At 51.6% G+C, this 23,349-nt stretch overlaps 13 protein-coding genes across 13 annotated transcripts; 6 read left to right on the top strand and 7 right to left on the bottom strand.

Annotated features, from left to right (window-relative positions):
• On the bottom strand, nucleotides 1–1,557 carry BDZ99DRAFT_404466 (peroxisomal d3,d2-enoyl-CoA isomerase). The gene is made up of 4 exons (XM_033716394.1): nucleotides 1,145–1,557; nucleotides 922–1,072; nucleotides 792–869; nucleotides 1–668 (listed from the first exon to the last, which is right to left on the bottom strand). Exons 1-4 carry the CDS (start codon nucleotides 1,205–1,207, stop codon nucleotides 124–126), a joined length of 837 nt encoding a protein of 278 aa, XP_033584052.1. The 5' UTR covers nucleotides 1,208–1,557; the 3' UTR covers nucleotides 1–123.
• A 119-nt stretch (nucleotides 1,558–1,676) lies between these two features.
• Nucleotides 1,677–3,986, bottom strand: BDZ99DRAFT_456881 (ABC1-domain-containing protein). Its single transcript, XM_033718556.1, has one exon. The coding sequence runs from the start codon at nucleotides 3,932–3,934 to the stop codon at nucleotides 1,904–1,906; it is 2,031 nt and encodes a 676-aa protein (XP_033584051.1). The 5' UTR covers nucleotides 3,935–3,986; the 3' UTR covers nucleotides 1,677–1,903.
• Nucleotides 3,987–4,003: 17 nt separating this feature from the next.
• On the top strand, nucleotides 4,004–4,984 carry BDZ99DRAFT_8733 (uncharacterized protein). Its single transcript, XM_033728986.1, has one exon. The coding sequence runs from the start codon at nucleotides 4,161–4,163 to the stop codon at nucleotides 4,836–4,838; it is 678 nt and encodes a 225-aa protein (XP_033584050.1). The 5' UTR covers nucleotides 4,004–4,160; the 3' UTR covers nucleotides 4,839–4,984.
• Nucleotides 4,985–5,959: 975 nt separating this feature from the next.
• Nucleotides 5,960–7,582, bottom strand: BDZ99DRAFT_513343 (uncharacterized protein; the record flags this gene model as incomplete). The annotated part of the gene is made up of 4 exons (XM_033724704.1): nucleotides 5,960–7,061; nucleotides 7,109–7,213; nucleotides 7,346–7,359; nucleotides 7,436–7,582. The coding sequence occupies 4 exons, from the start codon at nucleotides 7,580–7,582 to the stop codon at nucleotides 5,960–5,962; spliced, it is 1,368 nt and encodes a 455-aa protein (XP_033584049.1).
• Nucleotides 7,583–8,543: 961 nt separating this feature from the next.
• On the bottom strand, nucleotides 8,544–9,353 carry BDZ99DRAFT_456879 (uncharacterized protein). The gene has a single exon (XM_033718555.1). It carries the CDS (start codon nucleotides 8,992–8,994, stop codon nucleotides 8,692–8,694), a length of 303 nt encoding a protein of 100 aa, XP_033584048.1. The 5' UTR covers nucleotides 8,995–9,353; the 3' UTR covers nucleotides 8,544–8,691.
• BDZ99DRAFT_8731 (uncharacterized protein) lies at nucleotides 8,877–9,789 on the bottom strand. Its single transcript, XM_033728985.1, has one exon. It carries the CDS (start codon nucleotides 9,675–9,677, stop codon nucleotides 9,135–9,137), a length of 543 nt encoding a protein of 180 aa, XP_033584047.1. The 5' UTR covers nucleotides 9,678–9,789; the 3' UTR covers nucleotides 8,877–9,134.
• Nucleotides 9,790–10,062: 273 nt separating this feature from the next.
• Nucleotides 10,063–11,433, top strand: BDZ99DRAFT_456878 (uncharacterized protein). The gene has a single exon (XM_033718554.1). It carries the CDS (start codon nucleotides 10,420–10,422, stop codon nucleotides 10,963–10,965), a length of 546 nt encoding a protein of 181 aa, XP_033584046.1. The 5' UTR covers nucleotides 10,063–10,419; the 3' UTR covers nucleotides 10,966–11,433.
• Nucleotides 11,434–11,444: 11 nt separating this feature from the next.
• On the top strand, nucleotides 11,445–12,242 carry BDZ99DRAFT_564884 (uncharacterized protein; the record flags this gene model as incomplete). Its single annotated transcript, XM_033727409.1, has 1 exon — nucleotides 11,445–12,242. Exon 1 carries the CDS (start codon nucleotides 11,820–11,822, stop codon nucleotides 12,240–12,242), a length of 423 nt encoding a protein of 140 aa, XP_033584045.1. The 5' UTR covers nucleotides 11,445–11,819.
• A 382-nt stretch (nucleotides 12,243–12,624) lies between these two features.
• BDZ99DRAFT_456877 (ERG4/ERG24 ergosterol biosynthesis protein) lies at nucleotides 12,625–14,601 on the bottom strand. Its single transcript, XM_033718553.1, has 3 exons — nucleotides 14,382–14,601; nucleotides 14,030–14,328; nucleotides 12,625–13,982 (listed from the first exon to the last, which is right to left on the bottom strand). The coding sequence occupies exons 1-3, from the start codon at nucleotides 14,444–14,446 to the stop codon at nucleotides 12,874–12,876; spliced, it is 1,473 nt and encodes a 490-aa protein (XP_033584044.1). The 5' UTR covers nucleotides 14,447–14,601; the 3' UTR covers nucleotides 12,625–12,873.
• A 168-nt stretch (nucleotides 14,602–14,769) lies between these two features.
• BDZ99DRAFT_456876 (mannose 6-phosphate receptor domain-containing protein) lies at nucleotides 14,770–16,425 on the top strand. Its single transcript, XM_033718552.1, has 4 exons — nucleotides 14,770–15,225; nucleotides 15,366–15,767; nucleotides 15,816–15,942; nucleotides 15,992–16,425. Exons 1-4 carry the CDS (start codon nucleotides 14,867–14,869, stop codon nucleotides 16,157–16,159), a joined length of 1,056 nt encoding a protein of 351 aa, XP_033584043.1. The 5' UTR covers nucleotides 14,770–14,866; the 3' UTR covers nucleotides 16,160–16,425.
• A 607-nt stretch (nucleotides 16,426–17,032) lies between these two features.
• BDZ99DRAFT_456875 (mitochondrial carrier) lies at nucleotides 17,033–19,017 on the top strand. Its single transcript, XM_033718551.1, has 6 exons — nucleotides 17,033–17,162; nucleotides 17,383–17,404; nucleotides 17,527–17,603; nucleotides 17,681–17,926; nucleotides 17,975–18,352; nucleotides 18,410–19,017. The coding sequence occupies exons 1-6, from the start codon at nucleotides 17,124–17,126 to the stop codon at nucleotides 18,593–18,595; spliced, it is 948 nt and encodes a 315-aa protein (XP_033584042.1). The 5' UTR covers nucleotides 17,033–17,123; the 3' UTR covers nucleotides 18,596–19,017.
• A 137-nt stretch (nucleotides 19,018–19,154) lies between these two features.
• On the top strand, nucleotides 19,155–20,022 carry BDZ99DRAFT_564880 (uncharacterized protein; the record flags this gene model as incomplete). Its single annotated transcript, XM_033727408.1, has 1 exon — nucleotides 19,155–20,022. Exon 1 carries the CDS (start codon nucleotides 19,279–19,281, stop codon nucleotides 20,020–20,022), a length of 744 nt encoding a protein of 247 aa, XP_033584041.1. The 5' UTR covers nucleotides 19,155–19,278.
• Nucleotides 20,023–21,976: 1,954 nt separating this feature from the next.
• BDZ99DRAFT_8476 (uncharacterized protein) lies at nucleotides 21,977–23,212 on the bottom strand. Its single transcript, XM_033728959.1, has 2 exons — nucleotides 22,461–23,212; nucleotides 21,977–22,305 (listed from the first exon to the last, which is right to left on the bottom strand). Exons 1-2 carry the CDS (start codon nucleotides 22,948–22,950, stop codon nucleotides 22,115–22,117), a joined length of 681 nt encoding a protein of 226 aa, XP_033584040.1. The 5' UTR covers nucleotides 22,951–23,212; the 3' UTR covers nucleotides 21,977–22,114.
• Nucleotides 23,213–23,349: the final 137 nt, after the last annotated feature.

Genomic DNA, 23,349 nt, shown 5'->3' with positions numbered 1-23,349 from the left:
GATTCTAAATGTTTTGATTCTAGACCTTCAATATACATATACATATACCTAGGCTAAATTGCTCCGATACCCCCAAATTCAACCGCTCCAAGAAGCTCACACCCCCTTACACACTGCCCACCCTCATATCTTCGAGGACCGCTTCTTCGCCAACAACTCCTTCTTCTTCTCCGCAAACCGCTTCACCGGCGCGTCCTCCACAAACCGCTCCGCCAACGCATCCATCGCATTATACACCGCCACCATGCGCGCATCGCGAATCGGCGCATTCTGCAACCGCTTCATCTCCATCATGCTCTTCCCGTCATTCACGTCCAACTGGCCCTGCAAGAACGCCAGCACCTTCGCCTGGAACGCGTCGCCGGCTTCTTCAAACACGTAGTTGACGAGCCCCGCGGCCTCGCATTCCTCGACGGAGAGCTTGCGGCCGAACATGAGGAAGTCGTTGGCGCGGTGGATACCGATGTGCTGCGCGAAGGAGAGCGCGGAGCCGTTCTCGGGGACGAGGGCGAGCGCGCTGAAGGGGCATTGCAGGTAGGTGGTGCGTGAGGCGAGGACGATGTCGGCGACGCCGGGGAACCAGCAGGCGCCGGCGCCGACGGCGGGGCCGTTGAGGGCGAGGATGAGGACTTTGTGGTGGTCGATCATGCTGCGGAGGATTTCGATTGCTGGGAGGGGGCGTGTGAGAGGGGGGTTTGAGGTTGAAGAAGGGTGATTGGATAAGAAGATTGAATGAGATGGTGGTAGAGATGATGATAGATCTTTTGAAATGAATGGAATGATGAGCTTACCGGATCCGAATCGAGTTATCATTGCTAGCTTCTTCTCGCCGATGTACTTGTAGTCGACTGGCGCTTCGCTGCCCGTGGCTATATCCACATTCAATGTCATGACTATTTACAGCATCAAGATTTCACTTACCCTTGACGTCAGCACCAGCAGAGAAGAATCGGCCCTCTCCGGTCAGGACTGTGAAGATCGTGTCCGGATGCTCGTCCAGGTATCGTAGCGCATCAATCGTGTCCGCGATCAAGCTGCCGCCAAAGGCATTGAGAGATTTTGGGCGGTTGAACTGAGGAATGCTGTTAATATGAAGGCAACAAAGGAAAGTGTACGATTGAAGTTTGAGAAAGAGGTCACATACTTTGATGACACCAATCTTGCCGGTAATCTCAAGCTTGATGTCGTCGTACGTTTTGGCGGCCATGTTTGCGGATGATGTTGATTGGTGTAAGGTAGGCTGCAGGGCAGGGTATGAGATCCGAAAGAGCTTCTCGTGATAGCCTCCTCTTTATTCTTTCTCTTCTGGACCACGGGAATAGAAATAGACGGTAGAGTACAAAGAGCTGTCTGTCGATGACCTCAAGAATAAATTATGTAGGAGGATAGTAATCTTAGGTCAGTTGTACCCTTGGCCCCGCAGTGAGATCAATTCGGCCTCGGCTCAATACCAGATTAGGATCGCGTGGCTCAGGAACGTGCAAATGAAATCGAGTCAGCTCGTGAGAAATGGAGAAGGAAAAATAGATTCGTGAGCTGTGCTGGTTTTCTGGCTACTAAATTGACCTAATGTTGACGATTTAAGGTATGTAGGAGCCGGAAAAGCTCGGCACTTCGCGGTTATGTGAGGCGTGCGGCTAGGAGGGCTCACGATCATTGGATAATGAAGCTAGAATTGGGCATACTCAAAGGCTCTCTATATTCGTATATCATACAATTGCGGTCTATACTGTTTATACAGGCGGTCCCAATTATCTATCCCAGGATAAGAGGAAATCTAGAGTGGAATCACCCCAACACCATGCTCATGCGCATACCGCGTTAATCAGGGAAAAAGAGCTGAGAACTATTCACAAAGTTATGTCGAACTCAAATGCAAACCTTCGAAGTACGGAGTATCAAATCAGCCGTCGAACACTCCATGATTCAGTTCGACGCCAAAGTCTTTCGCCATCAACTTCATACGCTCCTCAATATCTTCTTCCATTCCTTTACCCCTTCCAACCATCTGCTTCACCCGCGACCACAGGAAAATGACGTCGCTTCCGAGTAATACGAGTCTGAATGTGAGGTGCTTCACCCAGTTGCGCCATCGATCGCTCCACTGCAGGTCCCTAGACTCGGCTAGTGCTCTTGATGCCCACAATCCAGTGATCTTGATTCTGTTTACAGGCGATCCGAGGAATTGATTGTTTCCTTGGACTATACGGAGATTTCGGGCGATGAAGATTAGTTCGCGTGGCCATTTGGTTTCGTCGCCTAGTATCTCTTTCATGGCATCGCGGCCTCTAGCTTGCACGCGAAAGCGCCTTTCTCGCTCATCCTTTCCATGCGGTCCATTCCTAATCTCGTTGAGAGTGGAGTTGTCGCCGCCAGTATACGGTCTCATTAGGGTCATAGACGCAAAAATGTCAGGATTGTTGACGCCCCAGCTTTTGACAATTTCCGAAATTGCTGCGTTATCGAATGCCAGAAGAGATTTCCAGAATCGAGCATACTGATGTCGGAACGTCGGCGACATATTGATATAGAGGCCATGATCAATAAGCACAAGCTCTGGTTGTCCATTGGGCAATCGGCGAACGAAGATATTGCCTGGATGGGGGTCGCAATGAACGATTCCCCATAGGAACATTTGTGCACTGAAAAGGTCGACCATGGTCGTCATGACTGTTTTAAGGGAGACGCCGAGCCCTCCAGTCCCTTTGGGCCCGCGCCAGGCTGAGCGGTCAGGTTTGAGAGTCTCGTTGGACGCCGATGCCTCGTATCCTTGTGGGATATTGGGATTTGGAGCAGTGGGGGTATCCTTTGGGAGCGCTGATAGCTTTTCACCACCACTTCCTGGACTGCCTTGTCTCCAACCACCTTCCCACTTTCCACTCATGCCCTCCTTGTCCCAAAGTCGAACCCCTTCAATCCATTCTGCTGTCATGACTCTTTTGGAGGATAACTCACGGTAAACCTCAGGAATGTAGACTCTTCCGCGCAACCGACTTTCCCCTGCAACGAGCTCCTTCATCTTTTCAGCGTTATTCGCCTCGTTGTCGAAATCCGTCTCCAACATTAATCGGTCCGTGATGTAGGGAACAAAACTATACATAGGTATATCAAACCACCAGGTGTATATCTTGGCGACCACTTTGTATGCCCAAAGATCCCATCCAACCTGCCGCGCGATTTCCCGTTTCTGAATCTTGATAGCGACCTCTCTCCCATCAGCCAGTCTTGCCCAGTGCACTTGTGCTACGCTGGCTGATGCTCGAGCTCTCTTCTCCATGACGCCCTTGCCATCTTCTCCCGAGAACGACACCCCAAAGAGCTCCTCCGGACTTTTCCCAAAATCTTCCCTGATCACCTTCTCGACGTCGCCCCATTCGTTCTGGGGCGCGTCGTCGAACATCTTGGCAAACATTGACTGGAATTCGGGAGGCAGGATAGCGCTTTGCATAGCTATGGCCTGGCCAATCTTGAGGTAAAGTCCACCATTTCCGGCGAGCAGGTCGAACAGCCTCTGCGCATTTCTAGCATGTAACGCCTCGATAGAATCGGCGAAGGGAGGGTGTGCGCGGAAGTTAATCTTATAGTCAATCCCAACTGTCAAGCCGGTCTTGAATGTGCGGAACGAGCGCGTTATGGCCGAAGCGTTGAATTGCGTGTCGATGGCGTACACCACGCCTACCGTGGCGGAGAAGAAGAAGAGGCGGCGAACCCATTTCCGACGGCGAAACGGGGGCTTGGTCTTGCGTATCCGCGGTTTTGGTAGGGAGGCCGGGTCCGGAGGGAGGAGAGGAGAGAATTGCTGCGACTGGATGCGGCGGATGAGTTGCGGCGGGACATGGCTGGGTTTGGTGAAGCGGAGGGAGGATTGTGTCAAGGCGCTGAGAGGACCATGGCTATGAGGGGCTCTTCGCAGCAGCGACAGGCCATGGAACATCGCTGCGAGAGGGCAAGAGGCGTGATGCGTGAGGGATGAGGAGGGCCATGCTTTCGTAGTGGTATATAGAAACAATTAGTGAGGTCGGAGTTATCGATGACGCGCTCCGATATATTATCTGACTCATCAAGCACTACCTCAACGCATATCAAATTCGAACCCAATATACACGCGAATCCTCCAGCAAAATTGGAGCGCCTACAGTGCTGGAGCTACCTCTGAAGCCATGTTCAGAGACACGGACGGCGACGCGCGGTCAAACTTCTCTACCGCCTTCACCGCCACAATCCCTCCGTATGCTCCCCTAGGCGTCTCGAACAACGCTCTAGACGACATATACGGCTCTGCGCCTGCATCTCCGACTCTTTCCTCTCACGACCCCTCGGCCGAGCACACCGAGCTCCTGAACTTTCAAACTCACGAAGCTCTTTCGGACATCCCGGCGATACGGAGATCGCACAATACCGCAGGGTACAGAGAGGGCGTGTCCACGAGTAAAGAGAAGTTCATACAAGAAGGATTTGACGAGGGGTATGCTCTTGGTGCTTGTTTAGGCCAAAAAGTGGGGTACATTTTGGGTGTTCTTGAGGGAATTGTCACAGCTCTCAGGCGGACTGCGTCGGTCAGTAACGGGTGGAAAGATGCACGAGCATTGTTGGAAACAGCTAGGAAAGATTTAAGAGTTGAGGTGCTTCTGGGCACGCAATGGGTCGACGGTGAAGGTCTTTGGAAGTGGGACGTCCCTGGAGCCGAGACAGAGGGGGGGGTGACTTTTATTGAAGTTGCGGACGCACATCCGATTCTGAAGAGCTGGGTTGGCAACACAGAGAAAATTGCTCGGGAATGGAGTGTTGATCTAGAAGCACTGCAAGGAAGAGAGCAAGAAGAGCAAATTGAATCCTGAAAACCGCCAAACGGCACCGAACTCTTCACGAACCCACAAGTCGCCTTTAGACCACTGGGTTCACTCGAGATGCTAGTCAGAAACACAACTCTTCAACCGCCGTTCAGGTCCAGGCCCTAGAATACTCGGATTATGGTAGGTCACCTATTGCAGTGCAGGGGACACGAGTCTTCATCCACTAGGTCAAGCTGACTGTTCAGTCAAATCCCGCAAGTAGTCGACGAAGTGTGTTGGAAAGGTCTCCTGAACGCTCCCTGGATCAATATTCCATTCTGAGAGACGTTCAAGTCTTGCAAAGAGGATACCAGCTGAAGACATACCAATGCAAGGCTTTGTAGAAGCTGCGACCATCAAATGCAATACTGAAACCGCATTACACTGCCAATACATAAGACTGATTCCTTGAAGGTTCTTGTGCACCAGAGGCAAGTAACAATCTTCTATGCTTCACCTTTTCAAAGCACGTGTGGGTCTCTGAAATACTCGTATAAGGATTTCATCAATACTCAATACATTGTCGTACTCAAACAAAATCTCAATCGCAAAGCGAAATCTCGAACGCAAATACAAGATCTCGAACGCAAATACAAGATCTCGAACGCAAATGCCAAATCTCAAACACAGATGCGAAAGACATAAATCCTCGTAATCAAAAGCCCAGTACAGCATACTCTCGAAAACACAAGCGTCCAAATGGATGCACGCGTCTTGAATATTTCCAACGTTCGACTCTACCAGCCGCCGATTGTGATGCAAAATCTCACTCACTTCCGCAACCAGTGGCTTTTTGAGTCGCTTCACTCTTTCTTTCAAGGTTGCGTCTAGTACAGTTAGACAGACGCACAACAATGCGAAGCTTCTAGCACACGATCGGCCCAAGCCCCATGGGTTTTTCGCATAGGTTTTCCTTCCTTTCCGAGGGTGTTTGGTGTAGCTTATCCTTGCTTTCCAAGAATGAGCGGTTGCATCCAGCTGTTTCAGTCGTGACAACGGTAGTGGATGTGGTGCCTTTCAGGATGGGAGTGTGGGTTCGTTTCGCTAGCTACGTCGAGGCGTAGAAAGCTTTGGCCGTGTATCCTCCCGATGGCATTGTGACTTCAAGAAGGCTTTCGCAAGGTCTCCTAATCCTCGTTCCGGACCCATTTCTTGGCTGCCGCAACCATCTCCTTTTCGGTCTCCTCGTCAACCTTCACAGAATTGTCCCCCCAACAGGTGTAGGGAATTTCGGGTTCGTCGCCAATGAGAGGAACTATCGCGAGCTTCTTTCGGCTTGGAAGTTCTCCCTTTCCTCGCAGCTCTGTGAGGATTTCGGCGATTCTGGATGAATCGTCGAACTCTCGCCGGGTTCCCCAGTTCCAAGCGTGGATGACCATTGTGATTGACTTCAATGCCGGCAGAGTGTTATAGAGCTGGAGCAGCTCATCGATACCAGTGCGCACCACGTTGCGGCCGCCAACCACCAGAAATTCGCGCCAGTACGGCTCAGCCCAGTTGCCGTAGACCTTGATGTGCCGGAGGGATTCCTTCTGGTCCTGCGGCATCTCTTCCATTGCCTTCCTATACGCGAAGATATTCGGAAACGTGATCTGATTTGTCTTCAGGTGCACGTTGCGGGATTGCCGCGAGATGGTAGGGCTGATCTTCTCTAGCACGGTCGTCCGCTTCGACCCGTTCCGACTGAGAACAGTGTTGCTGCTGGGGTCATAACGAAGTCCGTTAGGTTCGCGGACGACGTTGGCAAAGATCATGTCGCGAACCTCTTGCGGAACGCGATGCATCAAGGTCGAGAAAGTCTTCACGTTGTCTTTGTAAGTCGCCCGCCTCTTGACCCGACGTTGGACTTCTTCAACCTCCTTCAGCTCTGCCTCATCGCGCAGGACCCTCTTGCGAGAAACGGGAACTTGTGGAAACTGGGAAAGGAATAGCCGGCGGACATGGTTCCAGGTCGTGACCTGTCGTTTGGCTAGGGGCAACCCTGGGCCTTGTTGGATTTCGAAGATGTCTCGACGTCGCTTTCCCAGGCCTCGATATACCCTATATCGAGAGGGATACAGGTCGCCATCCTCCGTGGGTGCCGAAGTGTTCGACCCCGACTGGCTCTGGTTCCCAACACCTGTCCCAGTAGCTGATGGAGTGGATGGGCAATTGTAGCCGCCAAATCCGTACACGACTCCAGCATCGTGCGTTGGGAACTTCGCGAACTGGTAGGTAGCAGGTCGACTCCTGTTTCCTGTCACTTATCACTCATCACATTTTGCCAATTTACGTACGCGCTCAGTTCATACAAGAACCCCGTGACAACAGTCTGCTCTGGACAATCATCCGGGATGATGGGGCTGGCGCGCTCTGGTTCCACCAAATGCAAATTCGACAGCCTATGAGCGATTAGCAAGAGCTGGGAGAGAGCAAGCTGTGTTAATCATCAAGGAAGAGTGCAGTGTATGGCGAGACCTGCCTCTCAGAGAGCTTGTCGATTGATATGTCGAGAGGATCGGGTTCCGCGATACGCAGCTTCGAAAGTCTACAAACGGTCAGCAAGAGTTGGTATAAGAAAGTTCGTCTTGACGAGGCTATGTTAGTGCAGCGCATAGCGGGACATGCCTCTTAGATAGCTCCTCCATGGATATATCCAGCAAGGCTGGCTTCTCTTCGAGGTTGCGACCGGCAAGGCGTCGCCTCTTGCCCGACTGGGGGCTATGGTCGCTGCGCGGGTGCTTGAGGCTGGGCATGGTGGTGGATGCCATAGTGGTGGCATCGGGAGCAAGTGTGCGTGGTGGAAGGAAAAGAACCGGAGGGTGTTTGCGAGGCTGTATTTAAAGGCGCCAGAACGGTCACTAGAATGGTCTTCAGAGTGAATCTGGCGGGTAGGCAGACATCTTGCATTGTTTACAAGTTGTCTGACTGGACTTTCGTGATGAAAGCGGGTAGGTTGAGTCGCGATAGGGGCGTCGGATTGGAGGCGAGAGGTGAATGGACAGTGTTTTTTTTACCGATTCTTTCCTCTGGTATGCAACGGTAAGTTTCTACCGCAAAAAAGATCGCGAGATCGTTGGCTGAAAGGTCTATACGATCAAGTTTAATGCTGATATATGATCAGAACGTGGTCCCTCAGGGATTGAGCTAGTGCCGAACGGGCTTCAGATCGCCTACGTCCGAGGTTTCTACTGGTATATGTAGGAATATGAGTCTACTTATTCACCTCCTTCTGAGACATTCTTAGTATCATCCCCATTGCATTCGTTTTCTCTCTATCTAGTCAAAGAGCAAACGTTTGTCACATCGGCGCTTTTCGTCACCATTTCTCGAACCCACGAGAAGATCATGCTGTACTCTATCTGATGCGCCTTGGCGAAAAGCTAGGCACACCCATTCGTCACTGCTCGGGATACCTCTACAGGCTTTGAGGATTCTAGATAGGATATGAATGTCAGTGCAGTGGAGTTCAGGCTACCTCTTGACTGACTGGATATCCACGAGCCAGTCCACCCCTCACAGCGATGTCGAGCAAGCAAGAGGCAAGCCTTCAGCAGTGGCATATCCATGCAATGTATTATTCTAGAACTCTAAATACAACGTCAAGTTTAATGAAGTGGAGATCAGGCTGCCGTTTGATTGACTGGCTATCTGCTGGCTGGGCCACTCCTTACAGTGGCATCAACCGAGCGACCGAGCAAGATTGTAGCCTCAGCAGTGGTATCTCTATATGCCCAAACGTAAGACCTAGTGGTGTACTCAATACTCCTCCATATCCTGATACCACTGCTCAACCTTTTCAATAACCTGTTGAGGTAGCTCAGACCCGGTCATCCCTACCGCTGCGAGTATTGTATCGCTATGGAGGAGATAGTGGCTTCTAAAGATATTCCACAATTGCTGGTCCTTCGCGTTCTTCATTGAAGGCCGGGGGGTATACGGCGCGTTCGTAATCAGTGCCGCACCCATCCTCATCCAACTTAATCGGCTGACAACGCCCAAAATCCAGAACATACAACTTAACCGCCCGATTCTGGACGCTTCCTTGACCCGAAGAGGTGATGGAAGTACCCAGAACAAACTCGATATCGTCCCCGTCAAGCCTTGCGGCCCAATGTATCACCGCATGTGCCCTGGCCAAAGCCTGCGCAAATACGTCAAGATCGAGCCCTAGCGTCTCCATCATGTCTACGTAGAAGGGGAAGTTTGGCAAAGTAAAGACCGCGGGTTCTTTGGGTAGGACGTTGGAGGACGCTTTCTGCGGATTTTGTGCGCTCGCCAAGGAAGACTCTAGCCAAGCACTGCTTCTGGAACTTGGAGGATTTAAGGACGAGAGCGTGGTCGGAGTGTTGATTGGGTAGCTATTCGTCGATGAGCGAGTGCCGTACTATCCGTGGGAGGGGTAGGATTCGCTCCAAAATGAGAACAACTTGTGACCTTTTGGTGGGCGGAAGGAAACAAGTTCTCGTTCTTTTGCGACCATTCTTGCCCTAAATGGGTACTGGGGGTGACAAAGTGGAACGCTTTGGGCAGTTCAACGAGTTCCATAATATCTGGGAATCTGTTCCAAGCTTTGCGGAGCTGTTGATAGCTTTCGTACTCAGTAGCTACGTTCTCAGTGTTATTTTCCGTATTGTTGCTCCCGTCGTGAGCCCGTTTGTAGACTTTGTCTGTGCCGATGAGACCGTAGCATACAGCTTGGAGCCCTTCGCCAATATGCTCGAGAGCTTGGGGTAGGCTGTGGAGTTGCTGTTGAGCGGCGAACGAGGAAGTTGACACAAGGGTAGAACAAATTGACAGGCATCGGCTCAGGATTTGTGCTAGCGGCAGACCCACTAAAGCTTCTTCTTCAAGTATTTGTGACATACCGGTACGTCGATATACCTTGTGTGGGTGGTAGATGGCGTCGTCTGAGGTGGCTTAGCAAGCTTTTAGGTCGTTCAAAAGGGTAGAATTGCACCTCGTTCAGGTTGCGGAAAGTGTGTTGAGGCTTGTTTAACAGTAGCAAAGAAGGGTACACGGCAAAGTTCCACTTTGAACCATGGTACTCGCCATCATCGTCTCACGGTTAAGGTCACGTGATCGAATATAACTTAAGTGATCGGGGTTGGTCAGAAATCAACACGTGCGCATTGGATAGTACTAACTTTGAATGTGTGGCTAGTTCTGTGGCTGTGTCTCTCTCATGACCCCGCCTGGACAAGTCATTTGCTGTGCCGCAATGCTCAATCTATATCATCATGCAACGTTTCCATAAATCAAAATGTCCGATTCCACATAACTCTCATCTTTCCTGAGTTTCACAGAGCCTGTACGTCTATCATCTACAACAAAGGATCATCCCGGCAGACGCCATTTTCGTCACATGCCGGTATTTCTCTGACACTGTTATCAAATGCTCATGGGCACCTATGGCTTCAGGGGCTACAAAACTGAAAGAAATTCAAATCGCGGTTCTCGGTGTGCCGAATACGGGCAAGAGGTGCATTGTTGAGGGCGTAAGCTTCGAATCTCGCCATTTTGCCACACCCCAAGCATTGCTGATGTGCCATACTACCGGTTCGTCTGGTCCTTTTACTCTGCAGGACCCCAATATGATCCCTTCGGTATGCGTCCGAGAAAACAACGCATTGTCGCTGGTGAGCACTGCTTGATCGATATCGACAAGATCCAGGGTGGATGGGCTTCAAGCGAAGAGGCGCTCAATGATTTGTTCAGAGCTACAACCACTCACTCAGATGTGCTCATGCTTGTTTTTGATGTGGGAAATCGAGAAACGCTAGTCAAGCTTGTGAACAACTATCCGGCCATTCAACGCTTCTTAGATAGCGCGGATCGCTGCCGTCATGTCGTGATCGTTGGTGCGAAAGCGGATATTCCAGTCGAGGAACGCGAAATTAGCGTGGAAAAGGGCATGCAGGTTGCAGCCAAAGTGGGTGCGATGTATCGGGAGTGTTCGGCGAAGGAGAGGATCGGGGTGGAGGAACTTGTGGACGATGTTGCCAAGGTAGTGCTGGCGGAGAGGGAGAGGCTGCGAGTGCTGGCACTGAAGGATGGAAACGAAGATCTAACAGACGTGAGTGGAAAATATGGGGATAGGTTCTGGCAGAGGTTTCAAGGATGGCTGAAACTAGAGAGTGCAAGGCGCAAGTAAGTAAGTACCATTCAGTAAATGAGACAGCAAGGTTCTGGGTCAAAGCACTACTTCAGTCGAAACTTTTAAGAATAGGTGCAAAGGAGAGCACGTATGCCCTAGAGAGGTTTATACAGTTTCAAAGTAATTAAAATAAAAGCCGTACTAAAGCCTTATAAGAAATGGAGAACAAGCACGCTCTACCTGGGTATTGACTGCGGAGACCCCTAGAGGAGCGGAAGAGACAAAAAGAAAATCCTAGAGCTGGGAAGATGAAGAACAGCATCTATACGAGTTGAGTTCCCAACTTTCTTTAATCATAAGAGATCCCCGAAGGGTCGCGCAAGACGAAGGCAATATAGGTGTTAAGAGTTGAGGCTAGTAAAGGTGACCATAGGCTTTGCACTATGCGCCTCATGTATCTTATCGAAGGGCGTCTGTGTATAGCTGGCACGAAAGAGAGGAAAAGTAACGAAAGAATTATCAACAGTCAACATGTACTTGATAGACGCGATGCAATGAATCTGCTTGACGATCGCCGAAGCCCCCTAATCGTCCATCCAATGAAATACCTATATCGATTTTAGCTTGAATTACATCGTGGCACCGCGCTTAGAGCCCCGTTGTACCCGATACCTGGGTAGCTCATGCTTAAGATAACACCTTCCCGTAAATGATGGGGCAAACGTTCTCGCCAGGCTTGCTATTCGGCCCCGTAGGACAAACCACTACAATCATTAGCTGGCATCCTGAAGGCTGACGGCGAGCTAATCGTTGATGGGCATGGCCAACCCATCATTCTACGCGGCGCAGGACTGGGCGCCTAGCATCAAAAGAACGCCCTCAAGCTTCAACTATTCAAGAAAGCAGAAACAATGTACAAATTCAAGACCCCCATCTGGAACGGCGAATTCGGCCCCGTCTACGCAAACCCAGTACTCGAACCCAAGGCTAACGAGATCAACGCGGCCCGCTACGACGTCCTCGGTGCACAGCTCGACATCTACGACAGGTACAAGAGCCACTGGAACATCTGGCTGTACAAAGACATCGGCGTGCAAGGCATGGTCCACACGAACCCAGAGTCCAAATACATGAAGACGATTACGGGACGGCTGAAGCGCGTACCTGATCTTCAGCTGGATGCTTGGGGTCGATACCCATCCGCGGAGGTTGAGGAGGTTATCAGCCCACTTTGCGAGTATATTGATAGGGTGTATTCGACCTCGAGGACCAGTATCCGCCTGATTGGCCCACGGAGCGCCAGATCACGAGGATTGTCAATCAGACCTATATGAGTGGACGTGTCCAGGATGAGCAGACTTCCCCTTTTTTATCTTCTTGTTTTTTTAGTCACGTAATGGATTCGAGCTGGGCCTTACATTTAGTCCCTTCGACAACTATACCGTCCGCAAAAACTACCCTACGCCGGCGAGAGGAGAGGCTGTTCCTGTTGGTATCAAAACCAATGATATTTGAGCCTGGTCGAGTCTAAAAGTATAAGGAACCGTATTTTCAGGAGGAAATGTATTGAAAGGGTCGACGGAAGATGTTTTTCTTTTTAGCTAATCGAAGCACCTCTATAGGCCCTTACCAGACTTTGCATATAGACCAAGGCGCCCGATCCTCGGCCTACGAACACTCGGACTTGAGTCCTGAATTCCACACTAAATTGCATATTTGTGGACGACGATCGCGGTTTTAGACATACGTCATATTTTAGTACCAAGAGTAGTCGAACAGCTTCAAGGATGAAAAGGCTGTTGATATCAAGTGCGCTCACCGAGAACCCAGTTCTCATCCTGACATTATCAGATTTATTCAAACTACTACCTCCTCATTACTCTCCGACTGTGATGGGCTTTCTCCACCTGGTGAATATTACACATACTTATAATACACGCCTGACGGCGAGGAGTTGGTCCACAGCTAGTAGATACCAGGAACGATCCTGTACGGCACAATCTCGCAGTACTTCTCCCAATCCTTTCCGTATTTCCTCCTGCACTTTTCGTCGTCCCTCCTTTCCCGGTGAATCAGCAAGACGGCGAAGTACAAGATGAAGAAGTAACTGATCAGCATGCCCCAGCCCTCGGCATCAGCTTGAACCCTATATCTTCCAGTAATTTGGCGGTCGAAAATAGCAGTCGATTGGGTCGCTGTGATCGGTTCTTTCAATGCACTCTTAATAACGTAGCCAGCAATGCCCGTTGGAAGTACGAACGCCCAGCTCATGAACCAGTCAGCGAGATAGTTGATGTGGCGTGCACGGCCCCACCAACCCGTAATCAGCAGTTTGGAGCCGACCTCGGTCTGGATGTACTTCAGATGGCTGATTTTGGGGTCCTTGGGGTTGGTTCGGAAACGATTCTTCTCATTGTTGACGGAGCGGAACATGACGTAACCGAGACCTTGTACGGCCAGAATAGGACCGAGCCACCAGCCAAGCTCGAGAGGGTAGTGTGCGAGATAACGGGTCTGCACCGAGTAGGTGAATGGGAGCCAGGCCAGGTCGCCGAATGACAGCATGAAGCCGAAGCCGTCGGTGGTGATATCCATGGTGGTCAAGATAGCTGCCTCCATGTAGAAGGAGTCGAAAACATATAACGCCTGAGCAAAGGTGACGAACAAGATACTGTCGGTGATGTAGCCGAACGTGCGGTATTGCTGGGCAATGAAGGCGCAGTCGAGAATGATCCAGCCAAGTAGCCCCGGCCGAAGTTCCATGAAGGACTTGATATCGACCTCGCCAAATAGAGGAAGAGTGATGCGAGGATTGAGCTCGCGGCCCTTGAACCAGTCGTAGATGATGTTGCCACTGTGGCCGGCTTCTGCAAGTTCGCGCATATCCTTGTTAGGCATGCGGACAGAGAAAGAGGCGACGTAGACATATACCGCGAGGAAGAACGCTATCAAGACATTGGTGGTGAGGAGCTGGATGTAGTTTTCGGAGATGAAAGTCCAGACGGCGAAATCTGCGCCCTCAACGACAGTGCCCGCTGCCAAAATGACCATGACAAAGATGGACGAGGAGAAGGCTATAGTTCATTAGTTTGAGTCTAGTCATGTGACTTGTATGCCATACCATTGAAGCGATACTTGAGACGTCCTCCTGACACCAGCTCGGTCCCGTCGACCTCAGAGGCCGGGAGCAATGCATAGAGGGTGAGGTTGAGCAAGTAGTACCCAAACGTAGCGATGACAGTCTTGGTGTTGAGCAGACCTGAGAAGCCCGGCCAGGCGACCTGTTGCTTCAATGTCTCCAAAGTCAAAGTTGACGGATGCAGAAGAGCAGGGGCGGGGCATCCAGAGACGCCATTGCAGGAGAATGCAAGTACATAGCAGACGAGCGGGAGGCCTAAAGAGACGGCTAGTGCTCCTGGTCTAAGGACCGTTAGCGATCTGGGGTTCAAAGGACCGGAGCTTCATATGCTTACGGCCCGAAGAACTCGTAGGGATATGGCTCTTCTACGGCAACCTGGGTCTTGCGTTTGGGAGGCATTGTTTACAGGGGTCAACGCGTAAATGAGGACGCTGAAAAGGGGCGCTGATACAAAGAAAAATAAAGTGGTCTGCTCCTCGGTAGGGACGACAAGAAAGATTGACACTTCCCGGCGACTTGGACAGTAGAAGGGCCCTTTTGATGTGCGGCAGAGAGTCGACGAGTGGTCCGAGAAATGCGACGCCGGAATCTTCGCAGCCGCAATGACGCCTGCATTTACGAGACAGCGCCAGGCCCCGTTCGCTCTAGCGCACGTGCACGTGATCTCGGCGGCCTTCCAAATGGGTGCCGGACTTGCTGCCAGGAACGCCGCGAGGACTACTAGGCTACGTACTGCGGATGCTCGCCGGCCCCGTCGCCTTCCTTTCTTCTCCACGCTCGCTGTGCTATTTCATCGATGCTGGTTCCGTCTTATCCATCATGAGGACCGCATTTCTTTGCGCGCTCGCTGCGCTTTTCCACTTTTATTCCCCCGTCGGAGCCTCCAGCGACAAGTCCAAACAGGCACCGAAGCCCTGCACAATCCACTCTCCCACAACCGACCGATTCTTCGACCTCAACCCCATCCAGGTCGTGCTGCCAGAGGAGGGCGAGAAGGTACACAAGGGCGACCGAACCGAAAGCTGGCATGCAAAGGGCTACGACTATGGCGCAAACTTCACCATCAACTTCTGCGGGCCGGTAGTTGAAGAGCTTAATGAGGTCAAGGATTTAGACAAGAGCTTGTACCGGAATGTCAGCGCTTTCTACGAGAGGGATGGAGTGCAGTACGCGATCGGGTGAGTGCTAGTCTGATGCGCCGGTGTCACTGCCTGTACCTTCCGAGGTTGAGAGAAGGGAGATGTTCTCGGACTTGGAACCATCAATATTGCCCTATGAAGTCTTTCGTACCAGAAGCTGATGCCGTCTTTGTTTGTAGCCTCGAGAACTCCGAGCCCGTCTTCCGCGGCCGCAAACTCGTTTTGAACTACACCGGCGGATCCCTCTGCTCCTCTGGCCACTCGAAGCGTGCCCTCCTCCCTCACAATGCAGAAGACCTCGCTACTCGTGAGAAGTACGATGATGACGACGACGAGGACAAGGACGATCCAGGAGACGATGAACCCAAGAAGAAGCCGACCAAAGGCTCCGACGAACGCCGCAAGTCTACAATCATCTCTCTTCTTTGTGAGAAAGACCCGCTGGCGACCACCGCGATTGCATTCGTTGCAGCAAGCGAAGACGAATGCACCTACTTCTTCGAGGCTAGGACCAGCGCCGCCTGTGGCGGGATCGAGGCTGCTAAGCAGACGCTCGGACCGGGCGGCGTTTTCGGTGTGATGTAAGTTTAAAGGTCCATCTGGATTCGGCATGAACCTAATAAGCATAGTGCTTTGATTGCGGCCTTGGTTTATTTAGTCGGTGGCTGTGTATATCAACGCACAGTCATGCATCAGCGTGGATGGCGTCAATTGCCCAACTATTCCATGTGGGCTGGAATCGGAGGATTTATCTGGGTAAGAAACAGACTTTCTATATCTACGAATTCTACTTATAAGCTTTTAGGACGTGGTCATCATCCTGACCTCTTCATGTGCACGCCTCCTTCCCTCACGCCGAGGCTACAGCCGAGTCTCTCTAGGCCACGAAAATGGACGAGATCGCGGCCGGGGACACCGAAATGACGATGAGAACCGACTGATTGACAATCTGGACGAAGAATGGGAGGACTAAACACTTCAATGTACCTTTCGCATTTTACAAGGAGCATTTGGCGTTCGGGTAAAGGCATGGCTTGAGATACGAAGTGTAGGATAGGATAGGAAGTGGCGTTGCATTGTTTTAGTGCCGAAGCAAGGCGACAGCCAGAACAAAGCACTCGGAGGACATATTTTCGCATCTACGTGCTCTTCAATAGACAGGATATTATCGCCTCGTGCCTAGGACGTGATGTTTGCCGTTAGCTCAACATACTTGACATTTGAGCTAGGCGACAGGTGGCCAAAGATGATGCATAAGTCTTTTCCATCCGGAATGCTCGGTTCTGTAGGGAACCCAGTGGCTTTGCTTTTGTGACGATCGTTCGCAGCCAATGAGGCATTTCAGGAGCCGGGTTGATCCGATAGTCCGAGAGACAGTCAGTTAAGGAACAGTGAAAACGCTCAATGTGTTGCTCAAAATTGGTGGTTCCCTGGCTCATAATCGCTGGCAGCGAGCTACACAAGCTGTGAGGCCCATGGAATCGCGTTGCGCCAAATGATATTCGGTACAACCTGTTCCAGATAGCTTCGCTAGCCACGCTCTTGTTAATTCAGACTAGGATGAAGAGATATAGACGACAATGCAGCAAATGCTCGCCAGAAAAACGGAAGGCGCTCATCGTAGTGAATATAAATACCAAAATGCAAAATGCAAAACCTCGATTCACGAGCGGCCCTCCTAAGAATAAATAGAGAGCCGCTCTGCCGCCCGGCTCTCCCCGAGGTAAACGGGTTGCCGTAGCAAAAGGGAGTCGCCAAACTTGGCTGGCTCCAAAAAAGGCTTGGCGGCCCGGGCGCTCCAGCAAATCTTTCCTTTCCGCCTTTTAAGGTCTTCTCTTCATCCAACCCTCCATCTTCCCCCATCCCCCGTCTCAGACACCCATCTCCCCTCCGTCTTTTTAGTTCATCAGAGCAGTGGTGCTTACCATTCCTTCGCAATGGCCGCTCAGCAAGATAAGTCCTTCATGGGCATGCCGGTAAGCACTTCTCCCGAGCCTCCAGCGCCTCGATCCGACCGCGGCGACTCCATCACCAATCCTCGGGCTGCCATTCCAATGACCTCGTCCGCGCTTTACTCTGCGATGCGACGATCCTCGGGATGGTGGTCTGCTTGTTGTTGATGGCTGTTGTCGCTGGGCGGCTCAGCTCCGCCTCTTTTGTTCCGCGGGATCGCATCGGTTACTGACCTCACTCTAGGGCTTCGTCGTCGATTTCTTGAGTACGTATCCTCTCCACGGGTAGTTGCCAGCGATTTTTGATGCCATTGGCTATCAAATCTTGATTGCGGCGCATCCGGGGAAATTTCGTCCATCTGTGCGGCGACTAACTCCTTATCTACAGTGGGTGGTATCTCTGCCGCCGTCTCGAAAACCGCTGCTGCTCCCATCGAGCGTGTCAAGCTCCTCATCCAGAACCAGGTACGTCTCTAAATATGCAGATTTGGCTTGGGATAGCTGTCTCTAGCCCTCGTGAGCCGGCGCTAACAGCTTTCCAGGATGAGATGCTGAAGTCCGGTCGTCTCGACCGCAAGTACGATGGCATTGTGGAGTGCTTCCGCCGAACCACCGCCCAGGAGGGTATCGTCTCTCTATGGAGAGGTAACACCGCCAACGTCATCCGTTATTTCCCTACCCAGGCCCTGAACTTCGCCTTCCGCGACACCTACAAGTCCATGTTCGCCTACAAGAAGGAGCGTGACGGATACGCTAAGTGGATGATGGGTAACTTGGCCTCCGGTGGTGTATGTTTATCCAGCCTCACTCAATTGATAATATCTAACATGAAATAGGCTGCCGGTGCGACTTCGCTCCTCTTCGTCTACTCCCTCGACTACGCCCGTACCCGTCTTGCCAACGATGCTAAGAACGCCAAGAAGGGCGGTGACCGTCAATTCAACGGCCTGGTGGACGTCTACAAGAAGACCCTCGCTTCTGATGGTATTGCCGGTCTCTACCGTGGTTTCATGCCCTCCGTTCTCGGCATAGTCGTCTACCGTGGTCTGTACTTCGGCATGTACGACTCCCTGAAGCCCGTCATCCTCGTTGGTCCTCTTGAGGGCAACTTCCTCGCCTCGTTCTTGCTCGGTTGGTCTGTCACCACTGGTGCTGGTATCGCCTCCTACCCTCTAGACACCATCCGTCGTCGCATGATGATGACCTCCGGTGAGGTACGTACAGATCGCCTCCCTATCTCAATTGCTGCTTTTGCTAACCCAACCTTGTAGGCCGTCAAGTACAAGTCTTCCCTCGATGCCGGTCGCCAGATCATCGCCGCTGAGGGTGTCAAGTCTCTCTTCAAGGGTGCCGGTGCTAACATTCTCCGTGGTGTCGCCGGTGCCGGTGTGCTCTCCATCTACGACCAGGCCCAGCTCCTCATGTTCGGCAAGAAGTTCAAGGGTGGATCTGGTTAAACAGCTGTCTGAGACGTAGGAGGGGAGATGGCGACCGTGGTTGTGTCGCGGTGGTAGACTGGATAGAGCAATAACAAGCCCGCGAAGGCGGAATATTGTTCTGGTTACGAAAGCACGATGCGGTCATGGGAAGACGGGTTGAGCTTCTACTTTTCCTAATATCCCAGCCTCTGTACTTTACTGCCTGGCAATTTTTCACCCCCATCACACTGTACTACTCCTGGCTTGCATGGTTGATCAACTCCTCTTCCATTTGCTTTATTCCTGTTGTTCTTGCGGTTGACTGGCTGCGCGGTTGGGTTTCCTGGTGTCGGTTGGGGCTCAACATGTTGATAGATGTTGCGATTTTCTCCGGCAAGGGGTTCAACGGTCTGCGGCTCTGGTCGATCAAAATAACTAGCATAGATTGTTTGGTTTCCCCTACAAATTGTTCCATGGAGCCCTCGTCGTGACATTGCTTGATATGAAGATATGTGGGTCTGGTCACGTGTCACTGATGCCACTGCCTAAAGCGGTAACCAGCTACTTCACAGAGGACAACGTACCGTCACTCAAAGGCAAACAACTTCCCCATCCATCTTTTTACCCCACCACTCCAATCCCGTAAACCCTCCATTACCCACGAAGTATTGCTTCAACCTCAATCGCCGAACTACCACAAAATCTATACAAATCTGCCCACCATGCCTCCAATCCCACCCATCCCCATCCACGCAAACGACCCCATCAACGACGCCTCCTCCGCCTCAACTTCTTCTACCACCGCAGCAAAGGCCGACGGCATCACGCCCCGCACCGCCAACCCTCCTCCCACCCGCACCACCCCGGCCTCCGTCCCCGCCACCACAACCGCAGACGCCTCCGCCCCTCCCCCGCCGCAACCAGGCGCGCGTCCGCTCCCTCCCACCGCCACGGCACAACAAACAGGCCACGCCCACGCCCCCGCGCCGCCGCAGCCCGCGCCGGGCATCAACGTCCCCCGAAGCGTCGAGGCGACGGTGACGAGCACGGCGACGCACCAGCAGCAAGTCCCAACGCCGGCGGCGTACGGCTACGCCGCGCCGACGACGGGCTCGCGCGCGAGCAGGGGCACGGATACGACGAGTGCGCGGGAGCAGAGGGCTGGGCCGACGACGCTGGGCATGGGGCCGGCGGGGAGTGCGTATCAGCCGGAGCAGACGGGCCAGTCCCAGCAGCCGGCGGAGCAGACGAGGCGCAGTTTGGAGCACCCTCCGGGGTATGTGCAGGATCCGTATGCGTCGGCGGATGGGAGTGCGGCGCAGAGGCGGAGTTTGGAGGATGCGAGGGCGCGGGAGGCGGAGGAAGGGGGCGTGGGAGCGGCGGTTTGGGGGGCGTTGGGCAGGGCGGGCGAGGCGTTGAAGGGGGCGGAGGAGGCGGTTTGGAGGAGTGTGGGGAGGAAGGGGTAGGGTTGAGGCATTCTGATGGTTAGGGTGGCGTTCATGGTGGGAAATTCATGGAGGTCGTGTAGCAGTAAGAATAGAGTCTCGGTATCAAAAGTCTTGGAGTCAATTCATCAGCAGTCAACAACGCCTCTTGCCCATATGGATTAAATGCTTGTGCCACTGCAGCATTCAGGTATGATTCGGAGTTTTTGCTTTCGAACAAGGAACGCGAGATCGATTATCCAGTCATGCTCGCTATCTACGAGGAAAGTAAGGTTGTTATTGAACGGCCGCTAGGAAAATCACAGGAAGTCGAGCTTTACAGAAACCGAAATGAAAATCGGAATGCACGAGAAACAGCTCCGCAGCGTGGGGTCCATGCTCTATTCGGTCTTTCGGGTCTTGCTATTGAGGGCACTGCTCACAGCTTGGCTAATGAGAAGGCCCGGTGTGCGTGCTCGTTGTAAGCCCTCACTATAGACGAAGACAAGGGGTAAGATTTAGCAAATGCTCTTGTGGGATTATCTGAGCTGCTAAAGAGAAACAAAATAGTCCAAAGATCTGTCCCTAGTCCCATCTGCTCTCCTTCCTGCTTGCCAAGTGTACATTAGCTGATATTCGGTAGATACTTCGTCTAAGTTTCGATGTAGACCCTTTCGTCCTGTTGTCTCAGGGCTGCGAACGCGAGTGCCAGGATGGTGATCCGGGTGATGCCGTATATGATGCCGCCGGAGATCGTAAAGAAACCAGACGCTCTATAGGGGAATGCAGCCCTATGGTTCAGCTTATCTTCGATCTCTCTAGCTACGCGTGATTCCATGAGGTTTTATCATGAGATTCTGGTCCCGTGGTTGGATATTGCATTCAGGTATATCTGAGCCTGTAATGCTTGCCTCCATCCCAGACCTCATGGCAGTCTCAGGCATCTCGATGTCGGAGTAGAACTTTACAGCGTCGGACTTAGTAACCAGGCGGAAGAATGGATCTCGTTTCTTCAACTGCTCATAAAGTCGTTCTGCTTCTAGGAGAGGAGTGAAAAATGCTCGCAACCACGGTATCTTGTAATTGTCCGCATTTGTGAAACTTCTCAAAGCCTCGGGACATTCTTTAAGATTCTCGAACAGTATATATAAGTCGTGCTATCAGGATTAGAGAGGTTCTGATCTGAGAGCATCGAAACTACGTACCTTCTCCGGAGGATGCTCACTGGCGGCGTAGATATCGCCACATGCAGGCGTTAAGATTTTTTCTCTAGAGTCACGAGTACCATGGACTCAATTGTATAGTCTATCCCGTTCTTGAGATAATAGGAGCTGAGCTTGCCGCACGTAGTGATTGAGTACACTAACGGCTACGATATTTGCCCAGAGACTGATCAGGGGAATGGTCGCGGACAAAATACTAGCTAGCTTCCACATAATTTTTTCGACTGTAGTAGGGAAATTAGACCACCAGGCTGAGCAATGTAATCCCCCAAATAGCGATGTCGAGATTGCGATCCAGACTGCCATCTCAGGTATTTGTGACTCAAGCTGATGTGCTCTTACTGCGTCATTTCTAATCCTACCTTTCCACGGATTAAATTCTGTCCGATCATACGCTGTGGGCCTGAGTAACCGCTGAAAAAAAGAACGGCCATAGTGGCCAGTATTATCGACTAGCTCGCAAGTGTCCTTGTTCTGTTCTGATAGCTCAAATGGTACCGCAGACCCTACGTCCTTTGGCTTTGACCAGTTTGCCGCATATGTCGCTGCAGCCAGAACAGCAAATGCAACTGTGCAAATTTCGAGCTGACTAGATGGCAAATTGCGTGCGGTCCTCGTGATCACAGACACGACTAGCCAGGATATTTGAAGGATAGCAATGGACTTCGAGAACCAGTCGGCCTTTGATTTGTCTTTGATATCATTCTTACTTAGCGCAAGGTGACTAAAGACACTGTGCTTTTTGTTGATACAGCAATTCAACAGCCCATGTGTTGTACTCAGGTTGAAATTGATGTGAACTCTGATTTCTATAGACGTCTAGCTAGTTGTATATATACTAGGGGAAGGAAGGGGGCCACCCCCAGGGTGGCGCGCTAGTAAGTTCAGATGAGCCCTGCACAGCTGAGATTTCAGCTGGGTTCTCTACAGCTGATGTTCGGAGAGTAGCTTTCTGGCATATGAGTTGTTGATCCTAGGTTGTAGTGCTGCAACCTGAGTGTTGTGATGGGGTCGAGCCTATGTCTTGTGATGAACCCGAAATATGGAGCGGAAGGGGAAGGGCCATCATGGAGCGGGCCAACATGGAGCAAGCCTCCCATATCTGAGTTCAGAACTCCAGCATTAGCGTGTGTTCATAAGATTAGAGATATAGAGCGTGTCTATAAAATAAGGTCACTGAACCACTGCCAGGGTGATATCCCAAGACAGAAGGCACACCTGCAGCAGATTGTAAACTTGAACCTCGGATTTACGTACTAGCAAAATAGGAATGAGTGAGTGTCCATGTGCGAGCCGCCTCGGAATAGTCGGCGAAAGTGGTATAACGAGCAGGACCGCTGGTCGAGACCGCCGGAGGTGTTGGTTCTTTGATTTCTATTGCATCGCGAGTGGCCGGTTTGTTCTTCGGTAAATGTCGGACAGGTTCCTGACCAAATACTCGGAACATGTAATGTAACAGCTGTGCTCCACGTCCATACTTAACAGTCCAACCAGTCTCTCTGTCACCCTTCAGACTCTTGAGTATGTCTTCCTTCTCTTTCATGCCATGTAGATCATCAATGGCCATATGAAGCTCGCATATTGCTTTCGAGAAGATGAACTCCGGGAACAGAATAGTGGCAATCATCCATTTCGCTTTGCGTCGTATGATAGTCCACGTGCTTTCGGTCGGATGGGGCACGTTGAGATGAAGTATGGTCCAAGTGCAGGCGATGATTGTCGTCAGACAAGTCCAAACTAGTGTCATTGTGCCTCGCTCGTTGGGGCCGTCTCGCCATCCAGTCTTGCGTGAGTGCGAAGAGGTTTCGTTGTTGTATGTGGTATTGGAGCATTATGTAGTCGTTACCAGGTTCAAAAAGACGAGAAGAGCCCACGAGGCTGAGCGCTGCGTTCGGCCCATTTCAACGAACGCTGAAAGTTGAATGCTGTATCTGGCGGGAGGAGATATAGGCTCGAAGCAAAATGCTCTGGCTGGGTTGATATATTGTCGTGTAAGAGAAGAAAATTAAGAAGAAAGAGGGGGGAAGGCTTAAGACTGACGTGTTCTGGCGCCAGCATGCTTATGTATGTCGGTGTTCACCTGAAATTAATTCGCAAGGCTGAAAAATTCGCGATCCGACCAACTGAAGTCAAAAGATGCAGCCGG

This window comes from Mytilinidion resinicola, assembly GCF_010093595.1.
Source record: "Mytilinidion resinicola strain CBS 304.34 unplaced genomic scaffold BDZ99scaffold_1, whole genome shotgun sequence".
NCBI lineage: Eukaryota > Fungi > Ascomycota > Dothideomycetes > Mytilinidiales > Mytilinidiaceae > Mytilinidion > Mytilinidion resinicola.
The sequence above is the reverse complement of the archived record's forward strand: the minus strand, read 5'-3'. Positions and strand labels throughout refer to the sequence as shown.

Coding starts and splice junctions, on each gene's coding strand:
- BDZ99DRAFT_8476 (XM_033728959.1), bottom strand. CDS start 22,950: ATGACACTAGTTTGGACTTGTCTGACGACAATCATCGCCTGCACTTGG. Junction 22,306..22,460: donor CACTCATTCCTATTTTGCTA/GTACGTAAATCC, acceptor TTCTGAACTCAG/ATATGGGAGGCTTGCTCCAT.
- BDZ99DRAFT_8733 (XM_033728986.1), top strand. CDS start 4,161: ATGTTCAGAGACACGGACGGCGACGCGCGGTCAAACTTCTCTACCGCC.
- BDZ99DRAFT_404466 (XM_033716394.1), bottom strand. CDS start 1,207: ATGGCCGCCAAAACGTACGACGACATCAAGCTTGAGATTACCGGCAAG. Junction 1,073..1,144: donor GCAAGATTGGTGTCATCAAA/GTATGTGACCTC, acceptor AGCATTCCTCAG/TTCAACCGCCCAAAATCTCT. Junction 669..791: donor GATAACTCGATTCGGATCCG/GTAAGCTCATCA, acceptor GCCCCCTCCCAG/CAATCGAAATCCTCCGCAGC.
- BDZ99DRAFT_8731 (XM_033728985.1), bottom strand. CDS start 9,677: ATGTCACAAATACTTGAAGAAGAAGCTTTAGTGGGTCTGCCGCTAGCA.
- BDZ99DRAFT_456879 (XM_033718555.1), bottom strand. CDS start 8,994: ATGGAGACGCTAGGGCTCGATCTTGACGTATTTGCGCAGGCTTTGGCC.
- BDZ99DRAFT_456876 (XM_033718552.1), top strand. CDS start 14,867: ATGAGGACCGCATTTCTTTGCGCGCTCGCTGCGCTTTTCCACTTTTAT. Junction 15,768..15,815: donor GGCGGCGTTTTCGGTGTGAT/GTAAGTTTAAAG, acceptor TAATAAGCATAG/TGCTTTGATTGCGGCCTTGG. Junction 15,943..15,991: donor GAATCGGAGGATTTATCTGG/GTAAGAAACAGA, acceptor ATAAGCTTTTAG/GACGTGGTCATCATCCTGAC.
- BDZ99DRAFT_456875 (XM_033718551.1), top strand. CDS start 17,124: ATGGCCGCTCAGCAAGATAAGTCCTTCATGGGCATGCCG. Junction 17,163..17,382: donor AGTCCTTCATGGGCATGCCG/GTAAGCACTTCT, acceptor ACCTCACTCTAG/GGCTTCGTCGTCGATTTCTT. Junction 17,405..17,526: donor CTTCGTCGTCGATTTCTTGA/GTACGTATCCTC, acceptor CCTTATCTACAG/TGGGTGGTATCTCTGCCGCC.
- BDZ99DRAFT_456881 (XM_033718556.1), bottom strand. CDS start 3,934: ATGTTCCATGGCCTGTCGCTGCTGCGAAGAGCCCCTCATAGCCATGGT.
- BDZ99DRAFT_456878 (XM_033718554.1), top strand. CDS start 10,420: ATGCGTCCGAGAAAACAACGCATTGTCGCTGGTGAGCACTGCTTGATC.
- BDZ99DRAFT_456877 (XM_033718553.1), bottom strand. CDS start 14,446: ATGCCTCCCAAACGCAAGACCCAGGTTGCCGTAGAAGAGCCATATCCC. Junction 14,329..14,381: donor CCCTACGAGTTCTTCGGGCC/GTAAGCATATGA, acceptor AACGGTCCTTAG/ACCAGGAGCACTAGCCGTCT. Junction 13,983..14,029: donor TCTCAAGTATCGCTTCAATG/GTATGGCATACA, acceptor AATGAACTATAG/CCTTCTCCTCGTCCATCTTT.